The sequence below is a fragment of the Nannobrachium achirus genome (genome assembly GCF_963921795.1).
Source record: "Nannobrachium achirus genome assembly, chromosome: 23".
In the NCBI taxonomy this organism is placed as follows: domain Eukaryota; kingdom Metazoa; phylum Chordata; class Actinopteri; order Myctophiformes; family Myctophidae; genus Nannobrachium; species Nannobrachium achirus.
This window is the reverse complement of record NC_137830.1, coordinates 37,420,867-37,434,085: the sequence shown is the minus strand read 5'-3', so window position 1 is coordinate 37,434,085 and position 13,219 is coordinate 37,420,867. Positions and strand designations below refer to the sequence as shown.

The 13,219-nt window shown below is 44.6% G+C and overlaps 1 protein-coding gene across 1 annotated transcript in view; it reads left to right on the top strand.

Moving 5' to 3' along the window:
* myrfl (myelin regulatory factor like) overlaps positions 1-13,219 on the top strand; it is a gene marked incomplete at both ends in the record, with an annotated part of 28,817 nt that overhangs the window by 9,948 nt on the left and 5,650 nt on the right. The window contains 10 exons of the mRNA XM_080754355.1: positions 684-1,131; positions 2,593-2,805; positions 3,524-3,719; positions 3,908-3,984; positions 7,086-7,196; positions 7,462-7,552; positions 9,166-9,366; positions 9,886-9,994; positions 11,330-11,439; positions 12,927-13,099. Of these exons, the coding sequence (XP_080610481.1) occupies positions 684-1,131; positions 2,593-2,805; positions 3,524-3,719; positions 3,908-3,984; positions 7,086-7,196; positions 7,462-7,552; positions 9,166-9,366; positions 9,886-9,994; positions 11,330-11,439; positions 12,927-13,099 (1,729 nt within the window). The remainder of the gene's footprint in view (positions 1-683; positions 1,132-2,592; positions 2,806-3,523; positions 3,720-3,907; positions 3,985-7,085; positions 7,197-7,461; positions 7,553-9,165; positions 9,367-9,885; positions 9,995-11,329; positions 11,440-12,926; positions 13,100-13,219) is intronic.

Sequence of the window (13,219 nt, the reverse complement as noted above, 5' to 3'; positions counted from 1 at the left end):
AGACGCCTCAGGGCGACACGCGACCTCGCCCCAAAAGGGCCATCTGGCCAGTGATGTATATCGGACCAGTTACCCATATATGGAGATCCATTTACTGTATATAGTACATCCCTTGTATGCCCATACATGGAGATCCCTGTCTGAACCAGCCGCACAGATATGTGCTGTCTTCCTCCATACATGGGCATTCCCATATGAAGTCCTGTTAGATATGGGCTTATTGGCTTAATATTGATGACATCAGGGATCTCCATATATATCGGCATGAAATGGATTCTGTTAGAGTGGTTCCCATGACATCACAAGATACAATATCTTTTATGCCCATACATGGAGAATGAGATCCGTATCTGAACCAGCCACACAGATATGGACCATGTCTTGGCCATCTGGCCAGTGATATATATCGATGACATCAGGGATCTTCATATATGGGCATAAAAGGGTTTCTGGGGAATACCCATATATGGACTGTACTGTAGGTGATGTCACCTGTGATATCACCTGTGATGTCACAGTGATGTGTCAAGGGAACCAACCCATAGACTGTAAAAATGTGTATACACACCACACGTCTACATGCCGACAAGCTGTAGACGCTGCAATTATTAGGCCTACAGTGTAAACATATACCTGCAAACGAGTCACATGACGGCTAACACACACCCTGTCCCCGCCTCCAGACCTCCACTACGATCCTCATTGGTCCGCCCAGCAGCAGCATGCCAACGAGGAAGTGGCACCGTTCCAGCCAATAGGGTCACAGCACTCCCTTGCCCCTGCCGTCTCGTCCTGCCGCTTCAAGGACAGAGGCTCCGCCCCTCCCCGTCACGCGGACCCGCCCCCCACGCACGCTCAGCTGTGCTCCATGGGTCTCACCAACACGCACGTGGACGGGCACGCACACGCCAGCCAGCGCATACCGAGACACACGCCGCCGAGCAACGCACATCATTACCTCAGTCCGGGAGGCCCTGCCCACATTTACACGCCCCCGCCCTCTGCTCCCACCCCATCCACGGTCCAGCAGGTGGCCCCCCGGCCCGCCCTCACAGAGGGCTACCCCCCCACCCCCCATGGCGGGACCCCCCACCCTGGTCCCTGTCCCTGCATGCCAGCTCCACACTCTGGGTGAGTAAAGGCTCATTCATACTAGGGTGAAGTGAGTAGCTCCCCACTTTTTGAGGTGATGGGGGTGATGGGGTGATAGAGGCCAAATCACACCTGGCAAATGGCAATTTTCTCCATGACAATTTATGCTTGGACTATCCACTGATATTCCACTGAAGCGCCAATGCCAGGCCCTTTGAAATGGTGGAATGTCACTGTTAAATAAAATAAATATGGATCAATAAATCCATAACCAGAAGAATTATTTCACAGCGAAATAAGACACAGCCCAGACTATATTCTTAAATTGTTGTATTTGAGAGATCAGACAGGAGGACAAAAAACAGTCAGCATGCAATTCCATGGTTGCAGCTTTCTCTCTCTGACAAAATGGTGGAGAACAATAGTATATGAATTACAGTATAATAACTGGCCTTCCGGGTGAAGGTGGCATGGCACAATATATACTGTATATTTATTGAATTCAAACGATATGATATTCACTACAACCATAATTATCTATCAATTCCACCCTGTTAATATTGATATCGTTCTTGTCCTCTCGTCTGCTCTCTCAAATACAACAATTTATGATATCGTCTTGGGCTGCCTCTAAAGGTCGTTGCACACAGCTGTGTTTTTCGGGCAAAATATCTGAGTGAATTTCGCAGAGTGTAAATACAAAAATCAACCTCACCTTATGTCAATGACGCGTGATTATGGCTCCAACTGGGAAAGATGGATAACCACGCCCCGGACTCATTTTTGAAGCTTGTGATTGGCTGAACCGGACGTAGGGAGCGCTCCGTTGTAGTCACTTGGACCGCGCGAGGTGCACCAAAACCCAATTATCATGGCGTTTATCGTGCGCTTGCCCAGGCCTTATGGCCTGGGCATAAATATAACGATTGCATTCACCACGGCTTCGTAACTCGCGCGGCGCTCCGCCGGCCGCGCGGCCCTGGCCCGCTCTTCGCGGCCACTCTGCGGCAAGGTCCGCTGGCCTTCGCGCCGCTTGCAATGTCGTGGACAATAACTGAAAACGAGCGCTCTATGCCGTTTCCATCCATCTTTCCCAGTTGGATCCATAATCACGCGTCAATGACGTTTGCACACTGCCGCCCGTATTCATTTCCGGTTAGGGTTAGGGTATTCATTCATTTCCGGACCAGGGTTGATTTTTTCCCCCCGATTTTCGCAACTGTCCCAGTGGGTCCCTTGCTCTCTCTCTCTCTTAAAACTGCAGTGCAGTTTGCAACCAGCTTAAGTCTTATTTCGGTGTGAAATAATTCTTCTGTTATGGATTTATTGATCCATATTTATTTTATTTAACAGTCTCATCTGTAACTTTTCAGTAGCTCATGGAAGCCACACCATTATTAGGCTCTGTATAGTTTTTTGGCCTGGTTATTTGGAAGCTAAAATTATTTGTATATATTTTGTAAAAAAGTCTCTGTCTCTCTCTCTCTCTCTCTCACTCAGCTCTCCTGTGCAGCAGCCCCGTACAAAGCGCAGAAGGACGTCGGACTCGTACGAAGGCTCGTACGAGTCGTCTCCAGATACGGTGTACGACAGTGATGCTGGTGCTGCTTGCAATGGGAACGGAGTCATACTGGGACCATACCAACTACTCAACTGGGAGCCTTACAGGGCAGCAGAGTGGAATGCGCTGTACAACAGCAGCTACCAGACTCTGTAAGTAAACAACTTCCATTACGTCCGTCCCTTCTTAAGATTTGTGTGTGTGTGTGTGTGTGTGTGTGTGTGTGTGTGTGTGTGTGTGTGTGTGTGTGTGTGTGTGTGTGTTATTTTCAAAAGATTTTTATATATTTTATACATTTGAAAACTTGTGAAACGGGACATTGTGCATAATAATTACTCACTTATTAAATGCTTTAACTATTGAAAAATAGCAGACAATTTTTTGTTGCAAGTCTTTGAATATATCTATTTAAAAGGGAACATTTGTAACTCAAAATATTTGCTTCTGGGGGGTCCCTGGAACAACATATTTTGAGATGGGAGTCCGCGGCCAAATACATGTAATTTTGGGGGTCCTTGACATGAAAAGGTTTGAGAACCACTGATTTAGAGGAAGGATTTAGAAGTCAGGTCAAATATCGGGTCAAATATATTCAAAGACTTGCACACATTTTCACGATTTTTCAAAAATAGCAGATCTACAAGCTCACAGTGTGGCACTCGGTGCTGCGCTGTGAGCTTGTATATCTGCTACTTTTTCAATAGTTAAAACACAAAATAATGGTTAAAGTGGTTAAAATCTAACGCGACTCGGGCGCGTTCCAGGTATTTGAGAGTTAAGTACGTTTTGATACCAATACTTTTGTGCTTTTACTCAAATAAATTTAGAATTCCAGACTTTTACTTGTATTGTTGTTCTTCTACTGTGCAGGCCCGTGCCAGCCTACCACGTGAACACAGATAAAGGTTTTAACTTCTCGGCGGCCGACGAAGCGTTCGTCTGCCAGAAGAAGAATCACTTCCAGGTCACGGTGCACGTGGGCGTGCACGGCGAGCCGCGCTACGTCAACACGCCCGGCGGACCGCGACACGCCGAGTACTTCCTGGTCAAAGTGTTCGGGGTCAAGGTGAGGACGCAGGTGTCGCACGCACGCACACATACACACACACACACACACACACACACACACACACACACACACACACACACACACACACACACACACACACACACACACACACACACACACACACACACAACACACACACTCATCCATTGGCTGTATGTCTGTCTCTCTGTCTGTCTGTCTCTCAGCCTGACAGTCCATCACATCGTGTGACCATAGAGCAGTCTCAGTCTGACCGCACCAAGAAACCGTTTCACCCCCTCCGGTAGGTGGCCATCTACACTACAGTACCCCATCTGGTAACCGTGACAACAGGCATGTGCACACAGAGACATCAAAGGGGGCTTGAGCCCCTGCCCTTTTACCTGTCTGTAAAAAATGCCCTCTCCAGACCATGAATGCAGTTTTACTATGGTGAAAGAAATGCAAATGCCCCCTTTCCATGCCATACCTGAAGGCAGCATTCAAGAGAATTGCCTTGTCCAAACTCTTCTGAACTTGCAGCATCTTATGTTGAAAGAATTGCCCTCTCTGTGTAGAAATCCAGGCTGTTACGCCACATCTCCAGTATTGACTTGATAATCCTTAGTTCAGTGTGGTGTCAAGCACCGAAAATTGCCGATGGTGCAGCATACTGTACTCAAGTAAATGTACTTTGTTACTGACCACCAGTGCAATTAAGTGACTTTGTAGGGTGGACTGACATGATGGCTGGTGAATAGATAACATGTGGGTTATAATGGCATAATGATCAGAGGGCTACTTCTCAAAGTACAGATACGGGACTTGGAATTGTGCCATTTGTATCAGGGTTGTTCACCTGAGTCAGTTGTTGCGTTTCCATAAAGCCGTTTTTTGCGCATTAAAGCTTTTGCGCATAAATCTTTTTATGGAAACACTTAAACTTTCATTATTCGCAAAAACATTTATGCGCTTGGAGGAGGTGGATTTTGAGGCTTTATCGAAAAAAACGTAATGCGCATTAGTGCACAGAACGGCCGTGAACAGCAGACCTCCAAGCTCACATCGCATCCGCAACGAGCTGTGATGAGCTTGTACGGTAGCCTATATCAGCTGTTATCCTGCTCAATGCTGTTGCGGGGTTGTGGAGTGGATCGTCTTCTCCTCTTCTCTCTCTATCAATTCACCTGGGAAAAACTGAGTCCATCCTCTTTGGATCAAATCATAACCTCAAAAAAGTCGATAACTTCACAATCAAAGTGGGTGACAAGGTCATAACACGAAAAAACGAAATCTCTTACTTAGGATGTATCCTTGAAGCTAATCTTTCCAGCGAAAAGATGACTTCTAAAGTAATAAATAAAATCAACCAACGAACTCGTTTCCTACAGAGGATCGCCCCAATGGTCAATTTCAACACACTGAAGACCATAGCTGGTGCAATAATCCAGCCCCTCTTTGACTACGGAGTCCACGTATGGTATCGTGACGCCCCACAAGCCCTAAAAACACCAGAGGCAGCGCCACAGATCACTTTCAACCCAGAGTCAAAACCAACAAAGGGTCAAACTCTTTTTTCTGCTATACCACCAAAATGTGGAAAGCCTTACCGAAAGGCCATAAAGGAGTGTGGATCACTAGCATCCTTTAAAATTGCCCTGATAAACCACTTACAGGCAGCAGCCGTTCGCAACTGGTAAAAAAACTAACCTAGCCCAACCCTACCCTCCCCTGCCCCTTCTTTGTATATACTTACTGTTTGTTTAGACTTACTGTTTTCCTTTTTTTTGTTCTCTCATTTTATTTTTCTTTACATATCTACTGCATAGTACTGTGTTCTATTCGTCTGTCATTCAATGTTATATGAGATACTTAAATGGTTTCCTGTGGAAATAAGCTTAGTCTTTTCATGGATCTCCTTTTAGTAGACCTTGTACCAGTGAACTGTACCGTCATGAAACTGTACCTTTTCCTATGCAAAATTCTAATAAAGTCTTCAGTCAGACTCTCTCTTATATATGAAATCTATAGGCTGAAGAGCCCTGGGTTAGAGTGCATGTTCAATAATGTGTCTCACTTGACTGGAAAAATAGCGCCTGTCCAACTGCTTATTTCATGAACTATCAAGAATCGCATTTTATCAGTGAATGGAAACAGTTAAAATGCGCATTTTCTTTTTTCGACTTAATGATAATTCGCTTCCTAATTCAAATGAGCTTTATGGAAACGCAACTACTGAGGCCTTTGTCACATTTAATGGGGACATTTTATGAATGTGAAACGAGCAGTACGCACTTATATCCGTCTGGCTCTAAATCCAAGTCATGGTCATTCATTCATCTGTGTTTCCGAAACATATGACCTGTTTTTATGGGTTGCAACTAAAATGTCCCCTTTTATCAACCATTCCTACCATGCAACGATAACAAGATAAAGAATTGTTTGCTTTGAAACATGTTTTTACTATGTTTTTTTACTTGACCCAACCCCTTAGCACAGTGTTTCTCAAGGTTCAAGGTTGGCCTAATCCGGGGGTCAGCAACCCGCGGCTCTAGAGCCGCATGCGGCTCTTTAGCGCCACCCTAGTTTTTGTTTCAACGATTTTTTTTATCGTCACTGTCTGGCAGAAACCTTGTATGTCCAAGTTTCAAATTTGTAATTTTTTTTTTTTTCAAAGTAGGCCTAAAGCCCTGCTTCATCATAGAAGACTGACGCACAAAGGTAGTGAAAACAGCAGATCTACGAGATCGGCTGTTTTCACTAGTTTAAGGTCTTTGCACACTGCTGCGTTTTTCGGGCCGAATATCGGAGTGATTTTCGGATTGCGTGAATAAAAAAATCAACCTCACGTTATGTCAATCACGTTTGCACACTGCCGCCGGTTTCGTATTTATTTTCGGACCAGGTTTGATTTTTTCCGATTTTCGCAGCTGTTGCACTGAGTCCCTTGCTCTCTCTCCCTTTCCTCTCTCTCTCCCTGGCCTACAGCTTTCGGATTTCCAAAACGCAACGAAAACACGCAGTGCAGTGTGCAAACGTGACTGACATAACGTGAGGTTGATTTTTTTATTCACGTGCTCCGAAAATCACTCCGATATTCGGCCCAAAAAACGCAGCAGTGTGCAACCACCTTTAGTTCATTTTTGTAAATGATAAATACAAAACGAAGTTTTGGACATACAAGGTTTCTACCCAACAACGACGATATATAAGGCTTTTATAATTTTTTGCGGCTCCAGACAGATTTGTTTTGGTTTTTTTGGTCCAATATGGCTCTTTCAACATTTTGGGTTGCCGACCCCTGGCCTAATCAATGCATATCAAAACTGGGCCGTCCTTGAAATGAAACAGGTTGATAATCACTGACTGTTGATAATCCACTGTACTGTACTGTATTCTACTCAGGGTCAATCTGCCCGGTGACAAGATCACCAAGGTGACACTGGGCCGACTTCACTTCAGTGAGACCACAGCCAATAACATGCGGAAGAAAGGACGACCCAACCCTGACCAGAGGTGCGTGCATGCGTGCGTGCGTGCGTGCGTGCGTGCGTGCGTGCGCGTGTGCGTGCGTGCGTGCGTGCCTGCGTGCCTGCGTGCCTGCGTGACCAGCATATGTGTGGGGTGGCTGAGCAAGTAGTGATAGTCTGGCTAAGTGTCTATATGATTGTTTACTTTCTGTGTGTGTGTGTGTGTGTGTGTGTGTGTGTGTGTGTGTGTGTGTGTGTGTGTGTGTGTGTGTGTGTGTGTGTGTGTGTGTGTGCGTGTGCGTGCGTGCTAGGTATTTTCTCTTGGTTGTAGGTCTGTATGCTGCAGTCAGAGATGAGAGCTATTTAGTGACAGCCCTGATGTCTGAGAAAATCATCGTCAGGGTAACACACACACACACACACACACACACTTAATATGGTATTTATTATAAGCTGGATCAAAATTATATCATATTTAGTAATATAATATGGATAGTATTTAGGGGCTGTGTCCACAGAGAATGCCCTTTGAGTTGGCAGCACCAGTCTTCCATGTATTGCTATGGTAAGGACGTGCTGGCGCACTTCTCTTGCAGCGCCGACCAGTCGACCATCGCTGTTCAGCCCTCTGACGCACAGGGTTTTTTGGTGCAGCGGCCTGCATGGCACTTCAAGCAGACTAAAGTTCAACTTTTGGAAAGGAGCGCCGGTCATTTGTTCCTCCTTCCTTCCAGCTAAGTTAGTTGTGCTTATTACCCGGCTTGTTTGAATGCTTGATTTTGATTGGTCAATCGCTGAAATCAGAAGTCTGATATTCCTTGATAACACACCGCTCCGCTCTATAACAGACTGCTGCCTAACCAAAGGCTCAGAACACCAGCTGCAGTCAGGCTGCACTGCGTGAATCTTGTGCTGTAACCAACATGTCAGCCATGTAAATAAACACACAGCGACATTTAGAACTAATATATATTGACAATTTCGTCAACAAAATAAAAACTAGACTAAAAAAAAATAGTGCTGAAGAGAGTAATTTTATGTTTGGTTGCTCTCAGGGGTTGCATGCTGAAAATAGCAGATCTACAAGCTCACAACGCGTCGCAGCGCGACGCGTTGTGAGCTTGTAGATCGGCTATTTTCAGCATGCAAACAAGTATTAAATCAGTCATTACGATGCCATCAAGGCCTGCCAAAATACATTTCAGTTGACTAAATCAACCGTAGATTAATTCGCCTAAAATCTTATGATATTTAGTCGACTAAAATTAGACTAAAACTAATACTTTTCAGTTTACAAAATTATGACTAAAATGTAATTACATTTTATTCAAAAGACTATGACTAAAACTAAATCAAAATTTGCTGTCAAAAACAACACTGCTCTCTGTGGACATGGCTCCGTCCCTTAGTCATGTAATCTGGATGTAACATGCTAGTATTTAGTCATGGGATGTAACATGCTAGTATTTAGTTATGGGATGTAACATGCTAGTATTTAGTTATGGGATGTAACATGCTAGTATTTAGTCATGGGATGTAACATGCTAGTATTTAGTCATGTAATCTGGATGTAACATGCTAGTATTTAGTCATGGGATGTAACATGCTAGTATTTAGTCATGGGATGTAACATGCTAGTATTTAGTCATGGGATGTAACATGCTAGTATTTAGTCATGGGATGTAACATGCTAGTATTTAGTCATGGGATGTAACATGCTAGTATTTAGTCATGGGATGTAACATGCTAGTATTTAGTCATGGGATGTAACATGCTAGTATTTAGTCATGGGATGTAACATGCTAGTATTTAGTCATGGGATGTAACATGCTAGTATTTAGTCATGGGATGTAACATGCTAGTATTTAGTCATGGGATGTAACATGCTAGTATTTAGTCATGGGATGTAACATGCTAGTATTTAGTCATGGGATGTAACATGCTAGTATTTAGTCATGGGATGTAACATGCTAGTATTTAGTCATGTAATCTGTATTCCCATCATCACCTCTCAGGCTTCGAACCCAGGTCAGTTCGAGACAGACGGCGAGCCGCTGTGGCAGAGGGGGGCGGGGCCGGACAGCGTGGTGTGCCACGGGAGGGTCGGCATCAACACCGACCAACCGGACGAGGCCCTGGTCGTCGGGGGCAACGCCAAGGTGATGGGCTCCGTGCTGCACCCGTCGGACCGCAGGGCAAAACACAACATCCATGAGGTGAGCGGCACAGTGAATAGCAGATCCACAAAGCCTCCCCCACAATAACACAAAATAGAGAATACACTAGTATAGAGCAGTGGTTCTCAACCTTTTCAGGCCGCGACCCCCCAAAACAATCGTATTTTAACCCCTCCCACCCTGACGAGCACTAAGAGGTGAGGCATTACATTTTGTATAACACGGTTCTATTGTGAAAATAGCTGATCTACATGCTCACAACGCCTCAGGTTTTGAGCATGTAGATCTGCTATTTTCACAATTTCTGCCTCTAATATTTGACAATTCGGCCAATGTTTAATTTGGCATTTTAGCGGTACTAAAAAGTCCTTAAATTGTCACTTTAGAAATGTGCAGATACCCTCTATACACTTAAACCTTATGTTGGTTTGTTAACAGTTGAGTGAGAAAACAACGTTGCATATTAAGTTAATCATCAGGGAACCCCCCCCAAAATAATTTGGGGACCCCCCTGGGGTCTCTCTCTCTCTCTCTCTCTCTCTCTCTCTCTCTCTCCAGGTTGATAATGAGGAGCAGTTAAGGAGAATAACTCAGATGAGGATCGTAGAATATGACTATAAACCAGAGTTCGCTTCCAGCATGGGAATAAACCACACCCACCAGACAGGTAGTCAACAGAATAGACCACACCCACCAGACAGGTAGTCAACAGAATAGACCACACCCACCAGACAGGTAGTCAACAGAATAGACCACACCCGCCAGACAGGTACTTTAAGGAGCGTTTTCAACCTAATCTTCATATAATTGGTCCAAGTGTTCCTTTAACTATAAAACATACCAATGGCTCCTTATAGCAGCTCCTCATAGTGTGATCTGATCTAGCCTAAATTACAAAAACACTAAACACCTAAACCTCGGTTCGAAGTGAAGCGGTGAATCTGAGTATAAAATTGTCTAGAGCTACTGAATTCAGAATTCTGAATGAATGAATGATTTTATCTGGAGGGCCGGATTGTCATGTGAAGCTTGACCAATCCTCAAACTATGGTCTCATTGGACATTTTTAATCATCCAATCATCAGACCGGGACGGACACTACACACATATTCTGGACGTACGGGACAGATAAAACCTGTTCATTCGGGACTGAAATGACCATATATGGACATGGGGGACACACATGGGACACACATTTACGGACAGATAAAACCTGTTCATTCTGGACTGAAATGACCATATATGGACATGGGGGACACACATTTACGGACAGATAAAACCTGTTCATTCTGGACTGAAATGACCATATATGGAAATGGGGGACACACAAAGCAACTCCTTGGAAGCGGCTTTCACCGCTTCAGAAAAAATTAAACCTCGGTTCGAAGTGAAGCGGTGATTTTTTTTCCTATGTGTTCTAGAGCTATGAAATCTTTGTTCTAGATCTATACATTCTATCTTCTAGATCTATACTTTCTATGTGCTTTAGTTCTATATTTTTATGAATTCTGAATTCTGAATGATTTTATCTGGAGGGCCAAATTGTCATGTGAAGCTTGACCAATCCTCAATCCTGAACGCACGGGACACACAAAGCCACTCCTTGGAAGCGGCTTTCACCGCTTCAAAAAATAGAAATCACCAACACCACAACGAAAGTTGCTCGTCCTGTTCCTTGTCCATTCGTGAGCAGACAGCCAGTCATCACCATATCCATTCAATAGAGTGACACTCGCTCATAGAAATAAAAATGTCTCCTTTTGTTTTCATGGGGTGGCAGGGGAGGGGGCTTTGGGCCTGGGAACACCTCAGGATCCCCCCAGATTCCCCTTTGCTCAGTAAAGCGAAGTCTGGAGCTCTCTGCTGAAACTGTTGTGACCTGTTTCCGGATAAGCGGTTGAAGATTGATGGATGGATGGCTAGTTGGCTACTACAAGTGAGGTGAAGCATGCATTTCACAGAAGGTTATGATAAATGACATGTATAATATGTGTGTTTGAAGGTATCATTGCTCAGGAGATTAAGGAGCTGCTTCCTCAGGCTGTAAAGGAGGTTGGCCATTTGACATGTTCAGATGGAGAGCAAATAGACAACTTCCTCATGGTAGACAAGGTATGTGTCTGTCTGTCTCTCTGTCTGTCTGTCCGTATATCTTTTCAGGCCAAATGCTCTGTCTTCCAGCATGGTGGTGATACGGTGAAGTTAGTGACCTACCAAAATGTGTGGCCATCTTAAAAACCCTTTTATCTCCATAATTTAACTTTTGGTGTTTTGGAGTGGTGCTAACCGCTCCTACTGTAGTGTACATCTGGTTTTGTCTGTATGTACGTATGTCCCACCCCATCCCACATTGGCCAAGCTTCGCCGGACGCTTAATGAAATGAACTCATATTAAATAGTACCGCTCACTTACCTTTTTTTTGTAAATGAATGCCCTGCTACTTAATCATACTACAGTGTCACGCAAAAGCATCAAAAGTGGCACATCCACAAGCTTGAAACACGGTGCGAATCATTTTGAGCTTGTGGATCTGCTACTTTTACTTCTTTTGAATTTCTATTCTGAAAAGTAACACCTTTGAACACCCGACAGAGACGATATTATAGCTAAGACCTAAAATGACAGAGATGCCTTCCTAGTTTCAGTGCAGCAAGCCGGGAGGCCAGTAAGGAGTGAGTTACAGTAGTCAGGTTTGGTTTTGACTGATGCCTGGATAAGACCTGGGCAGACTCCTTGTCGAGGAATGGTCTGATCCGCAGGGGCGTCACAAGTGGTGGGGAAAGTGGGACTGAGTTACTAGGGCCCAAGGTGGAGGGGCCCTAGTAACTTTAGCTATTGAAAAATAGAAGATATACAAGCTCACAGCGCGGCACCGAGTGCCGCGCTGTGAGCTTGTAGATCTGCTATTTTTGAAAAGTCGTGAAAATGTGTGCAAATCTTTGAATATATGTATTTTTAAGCGAACATTTGTAACAAACTTTTTGCTTCTGGGGGTCCCTGGAACTAAATATTTTGAGATGGGGGTCTGTGGCCAAATACATATCATTTTGGGGGTCCTTCACATGAAAAAGTTTGAGCACCACTTACATAGAAACATGTTTTTTCAAAAAAAAAACATTAGAAGGATTTGAAATATTCAAAGACTTGCACAAGTTTTCACTATTTTTCAAAAATAGCAGATCTATAAGCTCGCAGCGTACACCTACTATTTTTCAATAGTTAAAGCACAAAATGTGAGTGAATCCTTGTACCCAGGGGGGCCCAGGATTTGGTGCGACACCCCTGCTGATCCATCTAATGTTATAGAGTGTCTTTTTGAGTCATAAAACTACAACGTTACGTCATTCCTCGCGGTGAAGAGCTTTCCACCGCGAGTCCCGACACATCTCTCTGTTTTTACTTTCAGACAGATCAGCTCTTCACCCCGTTCACTGATCGGTCGACCTGGACCAGTCAGTCACGGTGAATAGGACTTCACCGTGACTGACTATGATGGCCTCCACTTATTTTGGAAGACTACACCGCGGTGGATAGCTCTTCACCGCGGTACCGACTCTGATAGGGGCTTTACTCTCTCTCTGTGGCTCTCTCCCTGTAGGAGCAGATCTTCATGGAGAATGTGGGGGCGGTCAAGCAGCTGTGCAAGCTGACCGACAACCTGGAGACTCGCATCAAAGAGCTGGAGGTCTGGAACAACAGGCTGGCCAAGCTGAAGAGTCTGTCTGGGAGTCTGAGGTCCAAGAGCTCCCACGTCCTGCCCAACAAAAACCTGTATGTGTACACACACACACACACACACACACAAACACACACACACACACACACACACACACACACACACACACACACACACACACACACACACATCACATCACATCGTATCGTTTTAAA